The 20058-nt window shown below is 38.0% G+C and overlaps 1 protein-coding gene across 1 annotated transcript in view; it reads left to right on the forward strand.

The window, feature by feature from the left end:
* Positions 1-20058, forward strand: part of LOC108744257 (MAM domain-containing glycosylphosphatidylinositol anchor protein 1) — a 214076-nt gene that overhangs the window by 129082 nt on the left and 64936 nt on the right. Inside the window, exons 7-8 of the mRNA XM_025976780.1 lie at positions 5171-5281; positions 16601-16804. Coding sequence (XP_025832565.1) covers positions 5171-5281; positions 16601-16804 — 315 coding nt within the window. The remainder of the gene's footprint in view (positions 1-5170; positions 5282-16600; positions 16805-20058) is intronic.

Here is a 20058-nt window from a genome sequence, read left to right on the forward strand (position 1 = left end):
CGAGAAACATTTTCATTCCAATTTTGTCTGTCTATATTTCGGGGATTTTACACCAGGACCAGTTCTCCTTGGTATGGAAACTGATCGCATATTTCTTGTCAAAAGATCTCAGGATGCCTCCCTTGGTAACACTTGGTAACATCCTTGAGGAAATCAAGGATCCCTACCTCAGCCTCCTCTCTATATGCGGGTGTTATTAATTCTATAAAAGGCCCTCGTTGCGACCGCTTTACGGATTCCTTCGAAGAATTCGATGCCCAAGAGCATCCCTTCAGCCGGGGTGGGAGTAGACACAATTGCCTTGACAATGCTTCTTAGCATCAAACCTTCCCCAATCATTCCACCTTTCTATTCTAGATGGGGGGTCTTTCTGCTGCACCATTGGACTAACGCAGCGTGAGTTTCAGGGCTGTCTCAAAAATCCACCACATGGTGGTCCGTTTGAGCCCCCAGACCTATAGCTTTCGTAGTTTGCTAAAAGAAACCAGGAAATCCAAGTTTCTTAGGGAAGTCCATGTGGTTTTCCACGACAGCTTCCTATACAGAATTATCCCAACATACTTCACTGAGTTTTGTGACCGAAGTCCTTACCCTCCAATTCGGAGGGGGTAGATTTTATCTCGTCTGCAGTTCTTTGTGAAAACAATGCCTTCTGTCTTCTTCGGGCAACTGCCCTTTAACACAACTCCATAAGGGTCTTAAGAAAAACACCACTTAGTATCAGATGAGAGGGGGGAACAGAACATCCCCTTGGGGGCATTGTGCGTCCACCTTATCCCAAACGATAAGTCTTCGTTCAATGGCCTGGATGTGTCAATTACTCATTCAATAACTTAGAATGAAGAAATTCTACATTTGAATAAAAGTGCGCGTGCATTACATCGCTGATTTCCGCGGTATTACGTATTTAATTGTCGATAATTGGACAGTTTTTTCTATCGGATCCGAAGAAAAAATCCCTTGTGATAAGATAAGAAAAGGCCGTAAAGTAGGATGTACAATTCCTGTGCGGGGAATCGAATCATTTCATGTTATTGCTTCGTTTCTTTAAATGTCGGTAATAAATAGAAGGAAAATCCTCTTTTCCCTTTTCTTTTTGTGTTCGTTCTGTTACATAAGTGGAGTTTACTACATACTTAGGCTATATGTTTCCAACATAAAAAAGCGTATGCTTTATCCTTTTAGGATTTTTACAACCTCTCCTAGTCCTTTATGGCTCCTTATACTTGTTTATTTTCGTCTTGCGGGGATCAATATCGAATGAAATAGTATAACAATACGTCCTTTAGATATTCACGGCAAAAAATATTCTCAAATTTATTTCGAAGAGAATATGAAAAGCAAATGTCAATATTTTTTTAACAATAAAAGAGGGTAGGTAGGTATGTTTTTCGTATCTATAAAACTTTCACATAACTCATTATTAATTGTAGTTATCATTTGCTTGCCTAAATAAAAATTTAAAAGTGGAAAACATCACGGTGTAGCCAAAAGGCAAAATTCGCGTTTTAATTATCGAAAATTTTCTCAGTAAAATATTATTGTAGTAAATGCAACAAAGTCCGGACGCCCCGTTGAAGGGACTTCCCTAAAATATACGTATACGTCACCAAAGTGGGGCAGTTAATAGTGGATAAGTTCATGAACTTGTACACGGTATTCTTAAAGCATGAAAACTTTGTAGGGTTTGGGTGTTAGACGAGTGAATTGGTGTAAAAATTCTTTTTGGATCTCATCAGCGCGTCTGACACTTTCGACAGAATACAGACCACTTCGGATTATTTTATTCAATTATGATAACGTGTCTATCACGTTGAGGTTAGCTACGTCGAGGATTCGTTTCAGCAAGTAGATATCCATATAATTAAATGGACCTTGTTGGAGCATACGTAATCCTAAAATGTAGCATCGTACTACAGATGGCGTTTACCGCGCCATTTGTGGTATTTTCTAAAACGCGCTGTTAAGACAGCAGGTAAAAGTTGGTCTGTGTTCTGTCGGAGCTGCCTGCGACGCGCTGATGAGATCCAAAAAGATCGAAATCACGAAACGCGTCTGGCAGTTTCGACAGAATACAGACCACTTCGAATTATTTTATTTCAATACAAATTAAATTTAGCCGTTTGAAAAAGAGCCTCCTGAAGTTACGAATATCAAGGTCCGTGACGAAAAAATTATTTTACACAAAGAAACAGTTTGGATATTGTATTGGAAAGAATGCTTATCTTCAACGATTCTGTCCAAACTCGAGATTAGAACATGACATTTTCACCACGATAATGCACCAACGCATATATCTCACTAGACCATCGAATATTTACGAAACACTGAGATACAACTGATTGAGCATCCTCCCTACAGTCCTCGACCTTGCACACTGTGACTTCGATTTGTTCCAATTATGAAAAATCAATTAAAATTAAAAGACAAGAAAGTGATTGTTAACAGTATGGAATGAAGCATGCTCAGATATTTTAGATATGAAATGGAAAGAAAAACTAGTAATGGAAATTATTTTGCAAATTGTAATAAACAAACTGATATTGCAAGGCTTATCTGTATATAGCAGCCTATTTTTTTTATGTTGCGCCTGTACATGTAAGAGGTTTGATATTTTATCGACAGTCGCCAAAGATTTTATGAAAAACATTAACTGAAGTCGTTTTTGTACACGTAGAAATACGTTCCACTTTTTCTGTGGCAGTTGTGCTTTTGGATTTGTTCGTTTTGATAGCATTCATGCTCCGTATTGTCAGCTGTCAACTTCAGGACCCTTAACTTTGAACTCGTTTGGCATCTTTTGAAATTTTCATCGTATAAAGACCGCAGGAGGTCACATTTGTATCAAACTTTTTACAACCTGTACGTCTATATGAAAAATTCGCAGAAATGACATTATATTACGCAGTAGTCATTTAGGAAAAAGAAATCTCATACCAATTACAAACGTTTGGATCAATAAAAATCCAAAAATCCAAAACGAAAAAATTATCTTGTGCTACTTTTGAAATTTCCTTAAAAATTGGACGATACCTAGATGTACGAGGGTGGATTGATAAGTTTCCGGCCTGACCAAGAAAAACAAGGTTTTTAAAAATTTTTTTTTTTTATTTCTCAACATAATCTCCTCCAAGGCTGATACATTTCTCATAGCGGTGTTCCAGTCTATTAATGCCATCTCTATAGACTGATTCGTCAAGCTCCTCAAAATAACCATTTACAGCTTCGATTACTTCTTCATTGTCCGCAAATCTCTTACCGCCAAGCCATTTTTTGAGATTAGGGAACAGAAAATAGTCACTCGGGGCTAGGTCTGGAGAGTAAGGAGGGTGCGGCATCAATTCAAACTTTAGATCGTTGATTTTAGCCGTCGCAACGATTGACGTGTGCGCTGGTGCGTTATCGTGATGAAACAAGATTTTTTTCTTCGCCAGATGAGGTCGTTTAATTTTCACCTCGTGGCTCAAACGTTGCAATAAGTCTGCGTAGTATTGACCAGTGATAGTATTACCCTTTGCAAGGTAATCAATGTATATAATACCTCTTGCATCCCAAAAAACAGTAGCCATAACCTTGTTCGCCGAAAAAATTGTTTTTGCCTTCTTTGGAGTTGGTTCCCCTGGTCCAATCCACTGTTTAGACTGTTCTTTGGTTTCAGGAGTGTAGTGGTGGACCCACGTTTCGTCAACGGTTACGAATCGACGCAAAAATTCGCTTGGATTACGCTTATACAATGACAAATTTGCGGTAGAAATGTTTTTTCGAATCAATTTTTGGTCGACTGTTAGCAAACGCGGCACCCATCTTGCACAGAGCTTTTCCATATGCAAATGTTGGTGCAAAATATGTTGCACACGTTCATATGACATCTTACAGGTCTCAGCTATCTCACGCACTTTCAATCTGCGGTCTCCCAGCACTATTTGATGAATTTTTTCGATCATATCTGGAGTTGTGACCTCAACGGGGCGTCCTGAGCGAGGCCCATCAGAGGTGCTCACACGACCCTTTTTAAACTCGGAAACCCACTGCTTAACGGTTGAATATGACGGGGAGGATGTCCCCAGTGTTGAGTCCATCTCTTTTTTAATTTCCTTCGGCGTTAACCCCTTCAAATAGAAGTATTTGATGACAGCACGATTTTCCTGCTTTTCCATTTTTACGAAAACCACAGAGGCGTCTTGTTCAGCGTGCTGTCAAACCTACACTAGCAAGGAGATCGGGCTGAAACTATAGCTACAAGCTATCCAAGGATGGTACTATAGAATGTCACCTCAAGGTAGGCCTAGTGGCGTCATCTCTTGGTTAGGCCGGAAACTTATCAATCCACCCTCGTACATATATAAAATTTTCGTTAAAAGGGATGAGCTAACAGTATTAGTCAAAGTAGCTCCCTGTCTAAATCAATTAATGCGGGGCTTCGCCTTAATAACCAATTTTGACATAATTTTATCAAAGAAACTTGGAAAATTCTAAACGACACTAGCGTGACAACAAGCGAAGTGGAACTTTGCCTTTAGGTAATATATCGTAATTGGTAAATATTCTTATAAGTTGGGGCACTTACAAATTTCCGCAGTTCATCAAATACATGACCACTCTATGGACTATTATCGTAATATGTGTAGAGTCCGTTCACTTAGAGAAATGTACAGCGTTGATGATGCGCACAATCGAATATCGATCGTAAGCGTATCCCCGGAATATAGCTGGTTATTTACCGTCAGATGTTTCCTATCAAAACTCAAACGTAAACCTCTGGCAACGTAGATAACTTCTGACAGTTACTCTCATCAAGACAGTCAGCGCACATCGATCTGCCATTGTGTACCTTTCTCTAAATGAACGAACAATACCTACAAACAGTCGAATCCTTAAACATATTGTTTTTACTCCGTTTTCTTGATTACTCTCTCTCATATATACTCGTTTAACATTGCTCAAAGTAAACGCTTTCTAATTAAAAAAGGATTTTGCTAAATCTTCCAATTTTCAAGGTAATCCCGAACAAATAAGCGAACTTTTTCAGCGTTCCTCTGTATACTACCACGATTTTTAATATTAATATGTAGATAGTAGAAAAGATCTCAACAGAACCACAAAATGGTTGTCTTACATGACATTAAAGCTTCGTAAACTATGTTTCAAAAATATGTTTTTCTCCTTTCAGCAAACGCAGACGTGACTCAAGAACCAGAATTTGACGTGAGAGAATTAAGTTCGACTGGAAGACAAATGGACGTCGATTTAGGCGGAGCTGTTCACTTGTCTTGTCCTCCAGGTAAGAGACCAATTATCTCTAATGTAAATACAAAAAAAAAAAAAAGAAACAGGAACTGACTGATGAGAAAAACGTACTTCAACCAGTCATATGTCAAATTTATCAGGTCAAAATACAAAAGAATAAAAACCTACCTCTTGCCAAAAAAAAATGATTCTGAGAGAGAAATTTCAGTAAGTACCTACCAATTCACTTTTTTTCATTATACGAAGTCCTCGGTGTGATAATCGGATTCAGGCTAGTCTTTTGTTTACTTTATTACTAGTGACCCGCCCCAGCTGGGCACGGGTGCAATGCTGATACTAAATATATTTTTGTTTTGTTTAGATTATTATCGAAAAGGGGAAATCTTCAAAAGATACCCCCTGAACATACTAAATATACTACAGAATGTCTTTATATACAACATTCACGGTTTTTTTGTCATTAGACAATACAAACCGGCCTCCCGGCCGGTACCGGCGCAACCGCTATGTTCCTGCATTTTAAATCTGTAATATCTTCGAAAATATTCATTTAAATTACATGCTGTAAAGGGCCATATTGATCTATATTAAATGCATAATGTATTTAAGGTACTTAATTGGATAAGAATTAATGCTGTATTGCTTACAATCGCTTCGTAAATAAGTCATTATTTCTCATAAAAAGTAAAGGATAAAAATGGTTATTGTGGGTTATCCCTAAGAGATAGACATATACCATCCCGGACTTTTTTGTAGACCCTTTTAAGATGTACAATACTGTAGTACATTATTTTGATCTATCTCGTAGGGTTCAGCCAGCGTTTGCAATGTAAGCGCAAAAAATTTGTTTATTTACGACATCACATTAGAAACCTCTAAAATTATCAGTGTTTCCCTGCTATATTATGCATATATTATGCATATAAACCTTCCTCTTGAATCACTCTATCTTAAAAAAAAAAAAACCGCATCAAAATCCGTTGCGTAGTTTTAAAGATTTAAGCATACATAGGGACAGATAGCGGGAAAGCGACTTTGTTTTATACTATGTAGTGATGAGCTCATTCCAATGAGTTCGGTGATAATTCCTCAGAAAATATTTTACAATCGGAAATGTGTTTCGTTTTCGCATTACTACGCTTTTTGTCGTGCAAATGGAAATAGAGATGGATATTTCGGGTTTTTCTTTTTGTTCACCTTCCGCGGTTCACATTACAAGGGGATGACGAGTTTGGCAAATATGGAAAGACGGCAAAGTTCGCGTCATGAATATCACGCAAGCTTTGTGCAGAGAATAGGGGGAACTGATGGTAATCCGGGAGGGCAGAACGAGCTTCTTTCCCGTTCTACTCGTACAAGTAGGATCGTACATGTAGTTTTAGAATACTTCCCCTACTGAATCCAGACACCCATGACGCGACGCTGTGCAACACCCGACGCCATCATTCGAGCAGTTATGTAAATCTTGGGACGTGTCTGATTACAATTTGCACTCAATATCATAAAACCAACGAAAAATTGCGTTCCCACTTTTTGATGTAGGATTCAGAGGCGTGTTTAGAATTTATTTTTTTATACAGTTTCAGTAAATTGTAATAACTTTTAAGTTATTGTGAATTCAAGACGGAAGGAGTAGTAAGGATATAAAGCAAAAGATACCGCAGGGTCGTGTCACCTTCAGTAACAAGAAGTCACTTCTATGCTCGCGAACGGTTACTTTAGAAATTCCAAAAAGATTGTTGAGGGTGTATGTTTGGAACGAGGCGCTGTACGGGTGCGAAACATGGACAGTGGGCGCGGCGGAAAAGAAAAGGTTAGAAGCGTTCGAAATGTGGTGTCACAGGCGAATGGTGAGGATGCCGTGGATAGAGAAGGTTAGAAATGAAGAGGTATTGGAAAGAATAGCAGAACAGAGGACTCTATGGAAGTCAATAAGAAATAGGCGAGATAGGACAGGGTAGGACACCTTCTCAGGCATGATGGTCTAGTCAGAGACATATTAGAGGCAGAAACGAGAGTGAGGAGGGGTAGAGATAGATCTTAGATTAGATTACTGTATGAAAATGGTTAAGGTTGTGGGTTGTTGTAGTTTTGGGGAAATGCGAAGATTAGCTCAGGATAGGAAAGAGTGGAGGTGCGTGTCCAACCTGACGACCTTATGATGATGAAATTCATTATTTATGTAAGTTACCATATAATAGAAGAAGGGTTTTTCAGTTTCTCATACGGTTTTGGAGAAAGACTAAAGCGCAATCTCCTAAAAATATTGAAAGTATAAAGTAATATTGTTATAAGCCACTGAATCTGGATTTAGAACTTACCCCTGTGAGTTCGAATAATATCGAGTGAACGACCTGTATCTACCCTTATTGTCACTGCCATCAACCAAATAAATTTAATCTTTAGGTATCACCTCAGAAGGTTACGCCATGCGATCAGCTTTCACAGGAAATTTCTCGATAATCGTCAATCGACTTTTTCAAGGATAATGTTTTCCTCTTACTGCTTCCACGCGTCAAATAAGAAAGGAAACTTAGGAAGAAATGTGACATAGTCTTAAATCAATAACGATTTGTCCGGAACACATAAAAATTTTATACGTAAAACACTAAAGTAATGTTGAAAAATGGTGAAGTCGTCAACTCTTGATGAACCATACTGATTAACGTATGATAAAAATTCGTCAGATAAGACTTACAGTACGGAACGGATGGGTTTTATTTCCCCGTATCTCGGTCAGATTTTGTATACACGTAAATATCTATTAAGTACATAGTCAGCTGTGTATAGAAATGGTAAAGCCACTTGAGCTACATCCTTTCTTAAGTCTTGCCACGTGTGCTTCATAGAATTGTGAGGATTTAGAAATGAATAAGGCAAAATCTACCTGCACTCTCGGGATGGATTAAAATGCATCTAGGGCAGTCCGTCGACGCGTCCCGTTTTCGCGCAGTTTTTAAAGGACCAGGTCACAAGTTTCCCCGGTTTTTAATAGAAACGGAGTGACTCTTCGTGGTGGATTATAACCGTCCGCAAAAGAAAGAATCGCGACCGCTTTTACAAGGGTTTTTTTTCTCGTTGACGCGTCGGTCGCCAGCAAACCGTTCAAATATGCATGGACGAGGACGGATGAAAGAGGGATGAAAATAAAGTGTTCTCAGTGCACTTTTGAAACCTTGTTGTTGTTTGTGTAATAAAAATGCTAGAAATAGCTCAAGAAAGATAACAACGAACTCGCAACGAATTGGAGTGTGCTAAAAAAATAGCAGTTTCCTTAAAATATCCCCAAAAGAATTTCATTCATTAGACTTCATTAAAAAGTCTTGCTAAAAAATTCATTGTTTCTTCAGTCACAACGAACAGATGCTTCCAAAAACGTTTTAAAAATCTTCATTAGCAGAACCAAAGTAAAAAGTAAAATTACTCAATATTAATGTGAATGAATATTCAAACCTCTACAGATTACTTCAAATTAATGAGGAAAAGTTGTTGCTGCTGTCACATTCTTGCCGGTAATGGAACCCGGGATCTTTGGCTTTTCTTAACCACTAAGTAAGGAGAGGTGGCAGCGGCAATAGCGACGAAACGCGCCTAGTAGGTTTGCAAATCGTCGATATTAATTTATGGTATCTTAACACATAAAATACTTCTTGAAAAAAATTATTCTTTATACGGTATACTTGCGAGTTTCGATGATTTAGGGAGCCGGACCATAAGGTTCAACCATAATGGAGGGGTTCTTAAAGAGAAACCAGACTAAGACAAGTCCCTGAAAGACGGCAGCAGCTCTTTCAGTACTCAAGGTGGCAGAGATCACGAGGATCGGTATGGCACTCTGATGCACAACACTGCGATGTGGAAGGCAACGGGAAACCACCACATTATGATCCCGAGAAGAACGTGTCACACAATTAAATGATGGCGTCCTCTGGGGTAAAGTACTCCGGACGTAAACTAGTCCCCCATTCGGATGTCCGGGCGGGGACTACCTCGGGGGATGTCGTCAATAAGTGCAATAGGGATAGGTGCAATGTTTCACGAGTCGGTGCGTGGAATGTTAGGTCAATGAGGCAGGTAGGGAAATTAGAAAATTTATGTTTGGAGTACGGCGTTGTACGGGTGCGAAACATGGACAGTGGGAGCGGCGGAAAAGAAAAGGTTAGAAGCGTTCGAAATATGGTGTTATAGGCGGATGATGAGGATATCGTGGGTAGAAAAGGTTAGAAATGAGGAGGTATTGGAAAGAATAGGAGAACAGAGGACTCTGTGGAAGAAAAATAGGCGAGATAGGTTGGTAGGACACCTTCTCAGGCATGAAGGTCTAGTCAGAGACATATTAGAGGCAGAAACGGGAGTTAAGAGGGGTAGAGGTAGGCCTAGATTAGATTACTCTTCGCAAATAGTTAAGGATGTGGGCTGTTCTAGTTTTAGGGAAATGCGAAGTTTAGCTCAGGATAGGAAAGAGTGGAGGTACGTGTCCAACCAGTCTTAGGACTGACAACATTATTATGATGAAAAAAAAAATTTTTGGGTGTTTCATCCCCACCAACCAGTAATGCTGGTGGGCGGGCAGTCCCTCCGGACTATGCCGGAAGGTAGGGCGGAAGGCCCTCTTCAGCCTGCGTTCAGGAATCGTGGGAATGGGTGGGTGGTGGTTCGGGTGAGAAAGATGAGACGGACGAAATGAAGACAGAAGAGAGTGAAAGATTATCTGTGGAATATTACTGCCTCAGCATTTGCCTAAGTGATCCAAGGAAACCACAGAAAAACTTGGACCAAGGCAGATGGACCCGGAATCGAACCGGCGTCCTCCCGAATGCTAAGCAATGATCTAGACCTCTAGGCCATGCCGCTCGGTGTATGATGATGATACGTGATAGATGCTAATATCTAATAAAACTTAAATAGACATTGATGTAAAGTCGAAGGTTTCGGGTTCTATTCTCGGCGAGGGTGTAATCATTTTTCTTCTTTAAAGTAATCTGTAGAGGGTTGAATATTAATTCACATTAACCTCTATGAAGTAAAAAGAATAAAAAAATAATATTTGTTAAATAATAAAATCAGACAGTTCCTCAAGGAACGATCTGCTATGATGAATTGTTTCGGATTTTAGGATCTGTCAATATGGAAGGTACGAAAGTCTTTTATGTAATTCCTTCGCTTGTCAGCTTTACACGGAAAGTAGACGTTTCCATTTTCATACACATGTAAGAATTAGATCGCTAAAATTCTATTTAATTTGATGCTTACACTGTACAATTCCCTCGGGCAAACGACGTCCTTAAATACCTCTCGCTTCACAATTTATTTCCATCACGAGCATTCCTGCCATCGAGCTACTTAGACGATTCTGCTTCAAGTTACTGTAGGTACTCGTTGTCAGATAAAATAAAGTAAATGTACTCGTTATAACTCCCAGTTACGAATATGATAACGCATTACATCGAATGGGAGAGAGAGCAAGAGACAGAACGGCATGAGACGGGACTCCTGGATGGGGATAACCGGGAAAGTTATTCGACGACAAAGGCATTACTGTTGTACATAAATCGGAGCAAACTCGACTTTAAGATCAACTTTAAAATAATTTATGGACGAACATTTCTCAGGAAGTCTAACAAGGTGTCCCACCCCCTCGAGGAACGGAAACGAATTCGAAATGAATTTTTCATACTTTCAACGAAACGCTTTTCGTCGTAAGAATAAATAATGAATAAAAATGGATGGCAACCACCGCACACAAGCAAAAACTACCCTCCGTGTTTATGTAGCAGGACGTATACACGGGTAGGTACAAAATATACCTACCTATCGTATAATAAACTGTGTGCACCTACGTATCCTTGTTTATTTATTGATCGGCGTATCTGACAGTTACTGCTGTTGGTTTTTAAATCGCTTTTGATTACACATTCTCCTGTCTTGAAGAAGTTCGAAACCAATAAATCTAATAATCGATCCAACAATAAAACTGCAGCCGCAGTAAAACTTGAATTGAACTCGAAATAAATGCATCCACTGTACTGTTTTTCAACTGTGTGTGTTTCAACTTGATAAATAACCGTTAAGTTTTAAAATAACAAACAGGAACAATAAAAAATAGATATATACCTACATTAAATCCCTTACTATTTCAATATCAATTAGACATGACTCAAACCAGATAGGTTTTCAGGATTTGAACCGTTTTGATGATAATGATTGCAAAATCGTTCAATGAAACCACACTTTTGACAAGAAAATGTCTTTCGCTGATCGAATATATCAGTGGTCACAAGTCCCAAAAGCTCGAACGACGTTTAAACATCATGCAACTGCATCTTAGATGATATCCAAGAAATCCGAAGTTAACTTCTTCTGTTATTTTATTTAAGGGTAGAATGGGTCAGCTGGGTGTCTGTAATTTCGATCTCATTTGTTCAATTGTTACATACACTTCCACTGGCACACACATACACTCTGACCTATGTACATGAATGTTATATACAGACGTAAATAGAAAGCAGTTACTCCAAAAATAATGACAACACATATTATCCAATAAAAGACAAAAATAAAAAAGAAATAAACGAGCAGGAACGTTGTGTCTTTTACGATTACGTGTGCGGGTAAATACATACAATAATCAGTCAGAGTTCACGTCATCCCTTAATTTACCGTCACGTGGAACAGCAATAATAGAACAATACAGAATGCGTTACAATAAATCAAAGGTGATGGACAGGCAGGGTATGCAAGTAGGCCAGAACTGTCTTTTAATGTTTATCATCTACAGACCGAGTAAACCCCTTCAAGCAGAGCAAGATGGATCGCTAACAAATACGCCCGGATCGGGTTACCGCCGATGCTTCAGTCGTCCTCGACGTCCTGACGTTCGTCGTCGCTCGCTGTTCTTGTTTGTTACTGAGCTCAACGGGAAACAAGAGCCTTCTATTAAAACAGTACACGAACGTACTGTAAATGAGTATCAGATAAAGGCGGGATTCCCCCAGTGTAACGCGAGATTTCGGGATTACATTTTCTTTAAAAAGTCTCTTCCCAGTACTGGTAAATTATTCAGCAATTGAAATGGATCTCCGGTTACCAAACAAAACGGAAATAGAAGCAAGACATGTGGTAAAATTTTCGCTAGATTCGTTTGAATCAATGAAATGAAATCTTTTTAAATATCATTTCCTATCGTGGGAATCTGAACATAATCTTGTTCCTATAATGGGACAATGTTACCGAACCATTATCATCATGAAGTTCTATACAGTTCTTCAGAATCATCATCATCATCATAAGGTCGTCAGTCCTAAGACTGGTTGGACACGCATCTCTACTCTTTCCTATCCTGAGCTAATCTTCGCATTTCCCCATAACTGGAAGAACCCACATCCTTAACTATTTGCGAACAGTAATCTAATTTAGGTCTACCTCTACCCCTCCTAACTTCCGTTTCTGTCTCTAATATGTCTCTGACTAGACCTTCATGCCTCAGAAGGTGTCCTACTAACTTATCACGCCTATTTCTTATTGACTTCTATAGAGTCTTCTGTTCTCTTACTCTTTCTAATACCTCTTCATTTCTAACCTTCTCTATCCACGGCATCCTCATCATTCGCCTGTAACACCACGTTTCGAACGCTTCTAACCTATTCTTTTCCGCCGCACCCACTGTCCATATTTCGCACCCGTACATCGCCGTGCTCCAAACATACACCTTTAACAACCTTTTTCGAATTTCTAAATTAACCGTTCTCGAGCATAGAAGTGACTTCTTTTTATTGAAGGCGACTCGACCCTGCGTTATCCTCTGCTTTATATCCCTACTACTCCTTCCGTCCTGACTTATCTGAGTTCCTAGATATCTAAAATCGGTCACTTCTTCTAATTTTTCGTCTCCTATCTTTATATTCGCTCTTTCCCTACTTTTCCTTCCCTTTCATATCAGAATTTTTGTAGAATGCAGTCGAAAATTTACGAACGATTCTAATGTTTTCAAGATTTTAGAAAGGCTAATAACACATGTCAATCTTTGATATTTGAATGTAAATATGAGATGACACAAACATATATCTAGGATGGAACGCCTTATGTATAAATTATAACATACACCTTATGTCACAATTGGTTGAAATCTATCTACTTGTGGTATATGTTTGCGTCGTGTCAAGACAATTTAGACTGCAAACCTGACTGTCGTGCAACCATCGCATCGAGCAAATACTTACCTACAGATATGAAGGTAACGTCGGAAATAAAGAGCAAACATTCCCAACGAAGAAGAAGTGCACAACAAATGTCGTGTCATAAATAATTAAAGAGAAAGAATCAAGCAGCCGCGGCGTGCTTTCCGGCAGTAACCGGCGGTCGTGTTTCTGTTGCTGTCTTGCTGCCCGACGGAATTCCAAAAGTTGTTTATTGTTCTTGTTCCATTTCACGTCCGTTTCGTAATTCGGCGAGTGCAACCAACACCGTTAAATTTTTGTTTGTTGAGGTTTATCTTTTGCAACATTCGGATTAATTTCAGCCTCTACTATGTCCTATATCGTTCCTACCTGTAATTCGTTCGTAGTTGTACCAAGTTTTGACAAAATAGTAGCAGCTAATCACGTAATGTTCATAATATTGTTCTACGTAGTTATACATACACTGTCTGATCAGTATTCCCGAATATTTGAAGGGGAATATCTGGAGCCGCTGCAGAGTACATCTCTTCATAAAATCACAACGTAAGGGTTGTAAAAAGTATGCACAAAAAGTATGCCAGTTAACCAGCCGCGTTATATTATCGGCACACATACCTATTCGTGACCTTTGCAACAGCTGATACGTGGACAAGTCAATTGTACGTAATGATTAGTAATGATCTGCATTCATTAGCGTTCGATTGGTAAAGTGTTACCACAAAATACCAAAATAAGATGAGTATAGAAGTATGAAGCAAAATCCAGTGGTGTATATTCAAAACAGTAGTAAATTTAATGTAAATAGTTTAGTTATATACAAAGCTCTACGGCATTGTCTACTCTAGATTCAGTCCAATAAGTTTGTACAGAACTCTTTTTCTTCTGTTAATACACTGGCCCACTTTAGTAACATCATCGAGGATTGATTAAATTTCAATGGTATTAACCTCTTTTAGAGTTTCCCTGATTAGAGTCAATCTTCCCCCTAGAATCGTTTCGTAAAGTCCAATAGTTCTTATATGAAATGATTTAAAACATTGCAGTAGTTAGTACAAGTACTTTAAGCTAATCGTTATTCCAATTGGACTAATTTGCAACGTAGTTACTCTGCTAATCTGAAATATTTGTAAACGTTGAAACTGCAGCCATTCAAATCGATCTGGTGCATCTGCAACGTAAGGGTAAGGCGGCAAGGGTCCGCTAGTTGGTAGTGCTTCAGTGAAACTTTGGTGAAGTTTCCGGTGTAGTAAATTAATCACGTAATGGGGTTCCCTTCCCGCTTGACTCTTCTAAATTAAGGCTGAAGTAACTGAAGTAACGACCGTGTTCGTCGGGGGTTTCCCTGACGAAAGCTAACAACGTAAAACTCGGTCCTGTTGTACATTTAACCGTAATAAATATACCAAAAAGGAAACTGAAACTTGTCCTAGTGAAACTGAATAATAAGATGTTTTGTAGGCATTTTTTGATAGTGTAAAACCCTCTTTTCATCTTATTCAGTAGACTTATTAGATAGCAACTGCAACACTACACGGTTTTATGCACTTATGAAAGTTAGTGAAACGTAAACTTTGACTCTTTCGGTGTCCTCCCAGATATTAATATGTATTGAGAGACTTTCATTAGAATTCTAATATACATTCAACTTTTAGATTTTCTTTGCTTGCTCTTATTTGTTGTAAATATTAATTCGCTTATTTCGGTTGGAAAATATGAAGGAAAACAATGGAAAATACACATTAGGCAATATCGTCGCATAAAAGGCTATAGATCTGATATTTCTTACTGATACCAAAATACTTTTTTTTCGAGAATTCCATGCTAGGGGCTATTCATATACCATGTTTGTAGGTCGCATACATAAATTAAAATGTCTTGTTTTTACGATTTCTCTCAGAGTTTAGTAAACATACATCGAGCTACCCCAAAAATCGGTTTTGTCCCAGTGGATAAAGCAATAAATTTTAGACAAATATTAAAATTTATTTCCGCCTTTTTCTTCCGTTTACCTTCTTCAAGATAATATTAGCATGTACAAAGAAAGTTACCAGCTCAGATATAATTTATTCCTAACTCCCGATTCCTTTTTTTGAAACGCTTTCGCTTTTTAAACATTCATGAATTTGTTAATCCGCGATAAAAATCGGGCGCTATGTGTAGGCGCGGTCCATCCCCATTAAAATTCCCATTACGAATAGAGGAAAACAAAAGAAGGGAGGGAGCGACGAGTTTGTCTTCGACTAAAATAAAAAGGAAGGCCTAAAATGTCAACACAATTTTCAGCTCATTTGTCGAAAGCTTGGCGTATCGTTTCTCATCATTTCAGTAACAGTCGGCTAGGATTGCGCTTAACAATTCTCCAGTTACAATTTTAATTAAAGAACATCTAATGTTCATCCATATTTTTAATTGATGATACGTCAAATCAACTCATTTTCACAGGACAAACAAAGTTGAAACGTCTCCAATTAATAAATCATAAATTTTTATGTTTAATTCATTAATCAGCTTTGTTTAAAGAGGCTTAGTAATTTCGCCTAATATTTCCTTGTGTATGTAGAAGTTCTCACCACTTTACTGATTATTTAAAAGCCTAAGGACAAATTAGAAGGTTATGTTAAATTATTATCATCATTTTGTCTATTAATTGTTCAGCGATTGACATTACCTTAGTACCATTAACATTGAACAGGAAGTATCAATTCCTTATATACAGCAAAATATCCCTGGTTTTGCCATATCTCAGAGGTAAAGTATATAGGATGATCTCATTTGCGTATGATGCCGTTAAGGCAGGTATAATCCAAACTAACATTATAAATGTGAATGTGTTTGTTTGTTACCATTTTAGACCTTAACTACTTAACCGATCATTATGAAATTTTGTACACACATTGTCAGGGGTACAGAAAAGGACATAGGGTACTTTTTATCCAGAAAAAATACTATTCCTGAGAGATCAAAAGATTAGTTTTATGTGGTGGTGATACTAAAGTATATTAGTTTATATAAAAACACAGAATCCTTGTCAGTTTTATATCGGATAAATTTTTACAAACACTTCCCTTTTGATTATTATGTGAGGTGTTTTTGGAAAGTATTCTAGATAGGAGTCCGCTTTGGAACCCCTTTGATACGTATGCAACATTGAGGTATTTATTTTATTATTTTTCCAGGCACGTCCGGGTGTTGGACGCATTTGGACACCGAGACTGGCCGATTGGAGCCATTAGGTGCCTCTCAGGACCTCAAGATTGATCACATCCTCTATCAGGAGGCGGGCGAGTACAGTTGCGTTGTACCGAAAAAGTCGCCAGGCTCGAAGAATAAGAAACTCGACGCCCTGCGGAAAGCCCTCTCAGTTAATATAGCCGTGACAGGTGAGTTAGTTTAATCATTAATCAGGTGAATGCTCGGCGAACGTTTTTGATTTTCGGCGAGAATTTCACGCCTCAACCGATTCCCAAATCAATTCATCGTTGGGAAGCTATGTCGCTTAATAAAAACACCTGTATCGCTCCCATTAAATACAAGGTGTTCAATAAATAGTAGTTATTTTGCTATTTATTATTTAACAGGTTGTTATTGACAGCGATCCACTAAGTAGGAACGAAAATATTCGTAATATGCCTGTTAGGCAATGGAAAATCTTCGCAATTGAATTAAATTGTATTCACCTTTTTATACATCCCTCATATATACAAATGTCACTAATTAAAATCCAGTACAATACTGGAATGGTTCTTGACGAGAGATATAAAAGATTAAAGCTATTGATAAACATAAAGGCGCTCTTTTTTGCAGCAATGTAAAATAAAATAAAATTAAAACAAGAAAAAAAAATGGTGAAAAAGTGATTAAAAAGGTAGGAGACAAAAAATTAAAACAAGTGGCTGATTTTACATATCTAAAGTCATTATCTGTTATTCTGTTTATTTTAATTAATTTAAACCCACTTGTATTATAATGGACAAATTTGGAAAATTTTTACAAAATTCTGATCATTATTCCTTGTAACTTTCGGGATATTTTATACCTTAATTTCCTTTTAAAATTGTTGGTTCGTATTCTTTTAAGCATTCCATCTTGCTTACATCCAAATTTTAACATCGATACACATTGTATAGTTCGATTCTCGAGTTGAAAATGTAAAAAGTGCCAATTGGGTTTTACTACCCTTATAAAGAGCTTTATATTATCCTTCACTCCTGCAGACTTTATTCAGTGTGAGTACTTTCACCGCCGCAAATTCCTAATTTAATACGTTCAACGAAAGTAACTACTTTTCCGGTTGAGATCAGTCCATATCCTAAATCAGTCTCCGTATATGTATGTATATCTGTACGCAATTTGCCCGGACTTCCAGCTTCCAGCGGTCGTAAATAACCGGACTTGCAAGTACGAATGACCCCATAAAATATCCAGCGACAACGACGACTATAAACAAGCACTTTACTATGTTGCTAAAAAGTAACACTTTTCTCGCAAAAAAGTACGAGAAGTAGAAGAAGAAAGCGTCGCATACCCACACACACACTCGCAAACAAACAATCGTATAGCTAATGAACCGGCATGTTCGAATAGCCGCGGTCGTTCTTATCAATACGAACAAGGGAAACGTATATAAAGTTTACGATTTCTTCCCGCCTGCTATGATTAAAGTCGGTAGGGCACTTTCGAACTCGGAATTAGCCGCGACACACTAAAAGCCGCTTTATTGCACTACGTTCCAGAGAAAGGCGGAAGTTCGTTGAATAATAAGACAACCGGCGGAGTTACTGGTGACTTGCCGAGTTGATAACGACCAGCATAGAAGCGAAATCGACAAAACAATAGCAGACATAACAGGATGCGATAACCAACTACAGTCGCTCCTTATAAAGTTGTAACAAGCGCCACAAAGACTTACACGTATTCTCTCAAAACTTCTATTCCTTTTTCGATCAGCTGTAGGTACAATTTCAAGTGTTTATAGCTGAAATGACAATTAGGCAGTGTTTATCGATTATAAAAAAATATAAGTCGAAAAGCATTTATTGGATATCATTTAAGTTTGTATAGCTGATCGCTATCAGAATAAGCTAACAACTCTTTGCAAGAGTTCAGAGTTGTATGCAGAAATTTAGATCTCATTAATTAATCGGTATTTGTCTAAGTTTAAAGAAATACTACTTACCAATTATTCAGTCGTCCAAATACAATTTCAAATTTTCTTAACTCATCAGAATAAGTTAACTGTTCGACAGTGTTATTTTATAACTGAACAAATGGAGTTTGGCAAAGCAGTTTGATTTTTCATTACAGTAAAAACAATTCGTAATCCGAAAATAAGTTACTCTCAGTGAGCTATATAGCTGATCGCTAACAGGATCGGGTAACATTTTAAATATGACATCAGGTAACAAGAAGCTTAGACAACTTTGTAGCGTTCGTATACGATTAGCAATACACTTTCAAGTTTTCTTAACTGATCGCTGCACTATCGAAATAACACAACAATTCGACAATGTTATTTTATAACTAAACGAACAAACAATTTGTAATCCGAAAATAAGTTACTCTCAGTGAGCTACGGTATTTGAACTATATCTACTATAGCTGATCGCTAACAGGAGCTAGTAACATTTTAAATATGACATCAGGTAACGACAAGTTTTGACAACTTTGTAGCGGTGGTATACGATCAGCAATACACTTTCAATTTTTTTTAACTAATCGCTGCGCTATCAAAATAAGACAACTGTTCGACAATGTTATTTTATAACTGAATAAAAATTTTGCTTTTTTGTAATAACTCTTCCCCTAATATAATATTTGGAGTGCGCCTCCGTGAGGTTATCTCCGATCAGTAAATTAAAATTTTCCATAACGTGGAGGAGAGGAGTGAAAAAGCTTCCTCGAGGGGAGGGGGGCAAAATAAAATAAATTTTTGAGCTTACTTATTCTATATTACCTACAGGACACTAATTTTGTATTTAAAGTAGCCTCTTTCTCCCTTCCCTAGTGTCCGTATGCCACAGAGGACTAAATCCCAGTCCCTGAAATTAGTAAACATCTATTTACCTATAAACAACCAGCTAATAACAATTACCTAAAGATGTAACGAGCTTCATTCGCAAACATTACCGGTTGTCGTGTCGCAATAAATTTAGCTACCCCGTCGCTTTACCTAGTACCAAACGTCAAGTTACAACCACCATATGCATCGGATTTTTGTAGTTTCGTTTTTATGTACGTAGCTAGGTATGTACGCTTTTACCTAATTAACTTTGATAACGGTCCGTAAAGGAACTAACCGTTCGTCGGTCACCACGAAATGAACCATTATCGTACCAGCCGTTTACTGGTAATTCTAATTCACGTTTATTCCGCGGACAGTCGTTTGAATCGGTTACGGTCAGAGCATCGGACCGCTGTGACTTTCCCAGACCACATTTGACATATGCAATATCCATAAATTAGAACCACGACGAAATGGAAGATAAAACTCGTACCCAGCATTAACTCGTCACTCTCGCTACGCTGATTACATGGACATACAGATACGTATGTATTTATACACTATGTCTGATCAGTACTACGGAAAAATTAAGGGAAAAGAAGGTACATGAAAAAGAAGTGGGATAAGCCATCT

This window comes from Agrilus planipennis, unplaced genomic scaffold (assembly GCF_000699045.2).
Source record: "Agrilus planipennis isolate EAB-ADULT unplaced genomic scaffold, Apla_2.0 scaffold13, whole genome shotgun sequence".
Classification (NCBI taxonomy): Eukaryota; Metazoa; Arthropoda; class Insecta; order Coleoptera; family Buprestidae; genus Agrilus; species Agrilus planipennis.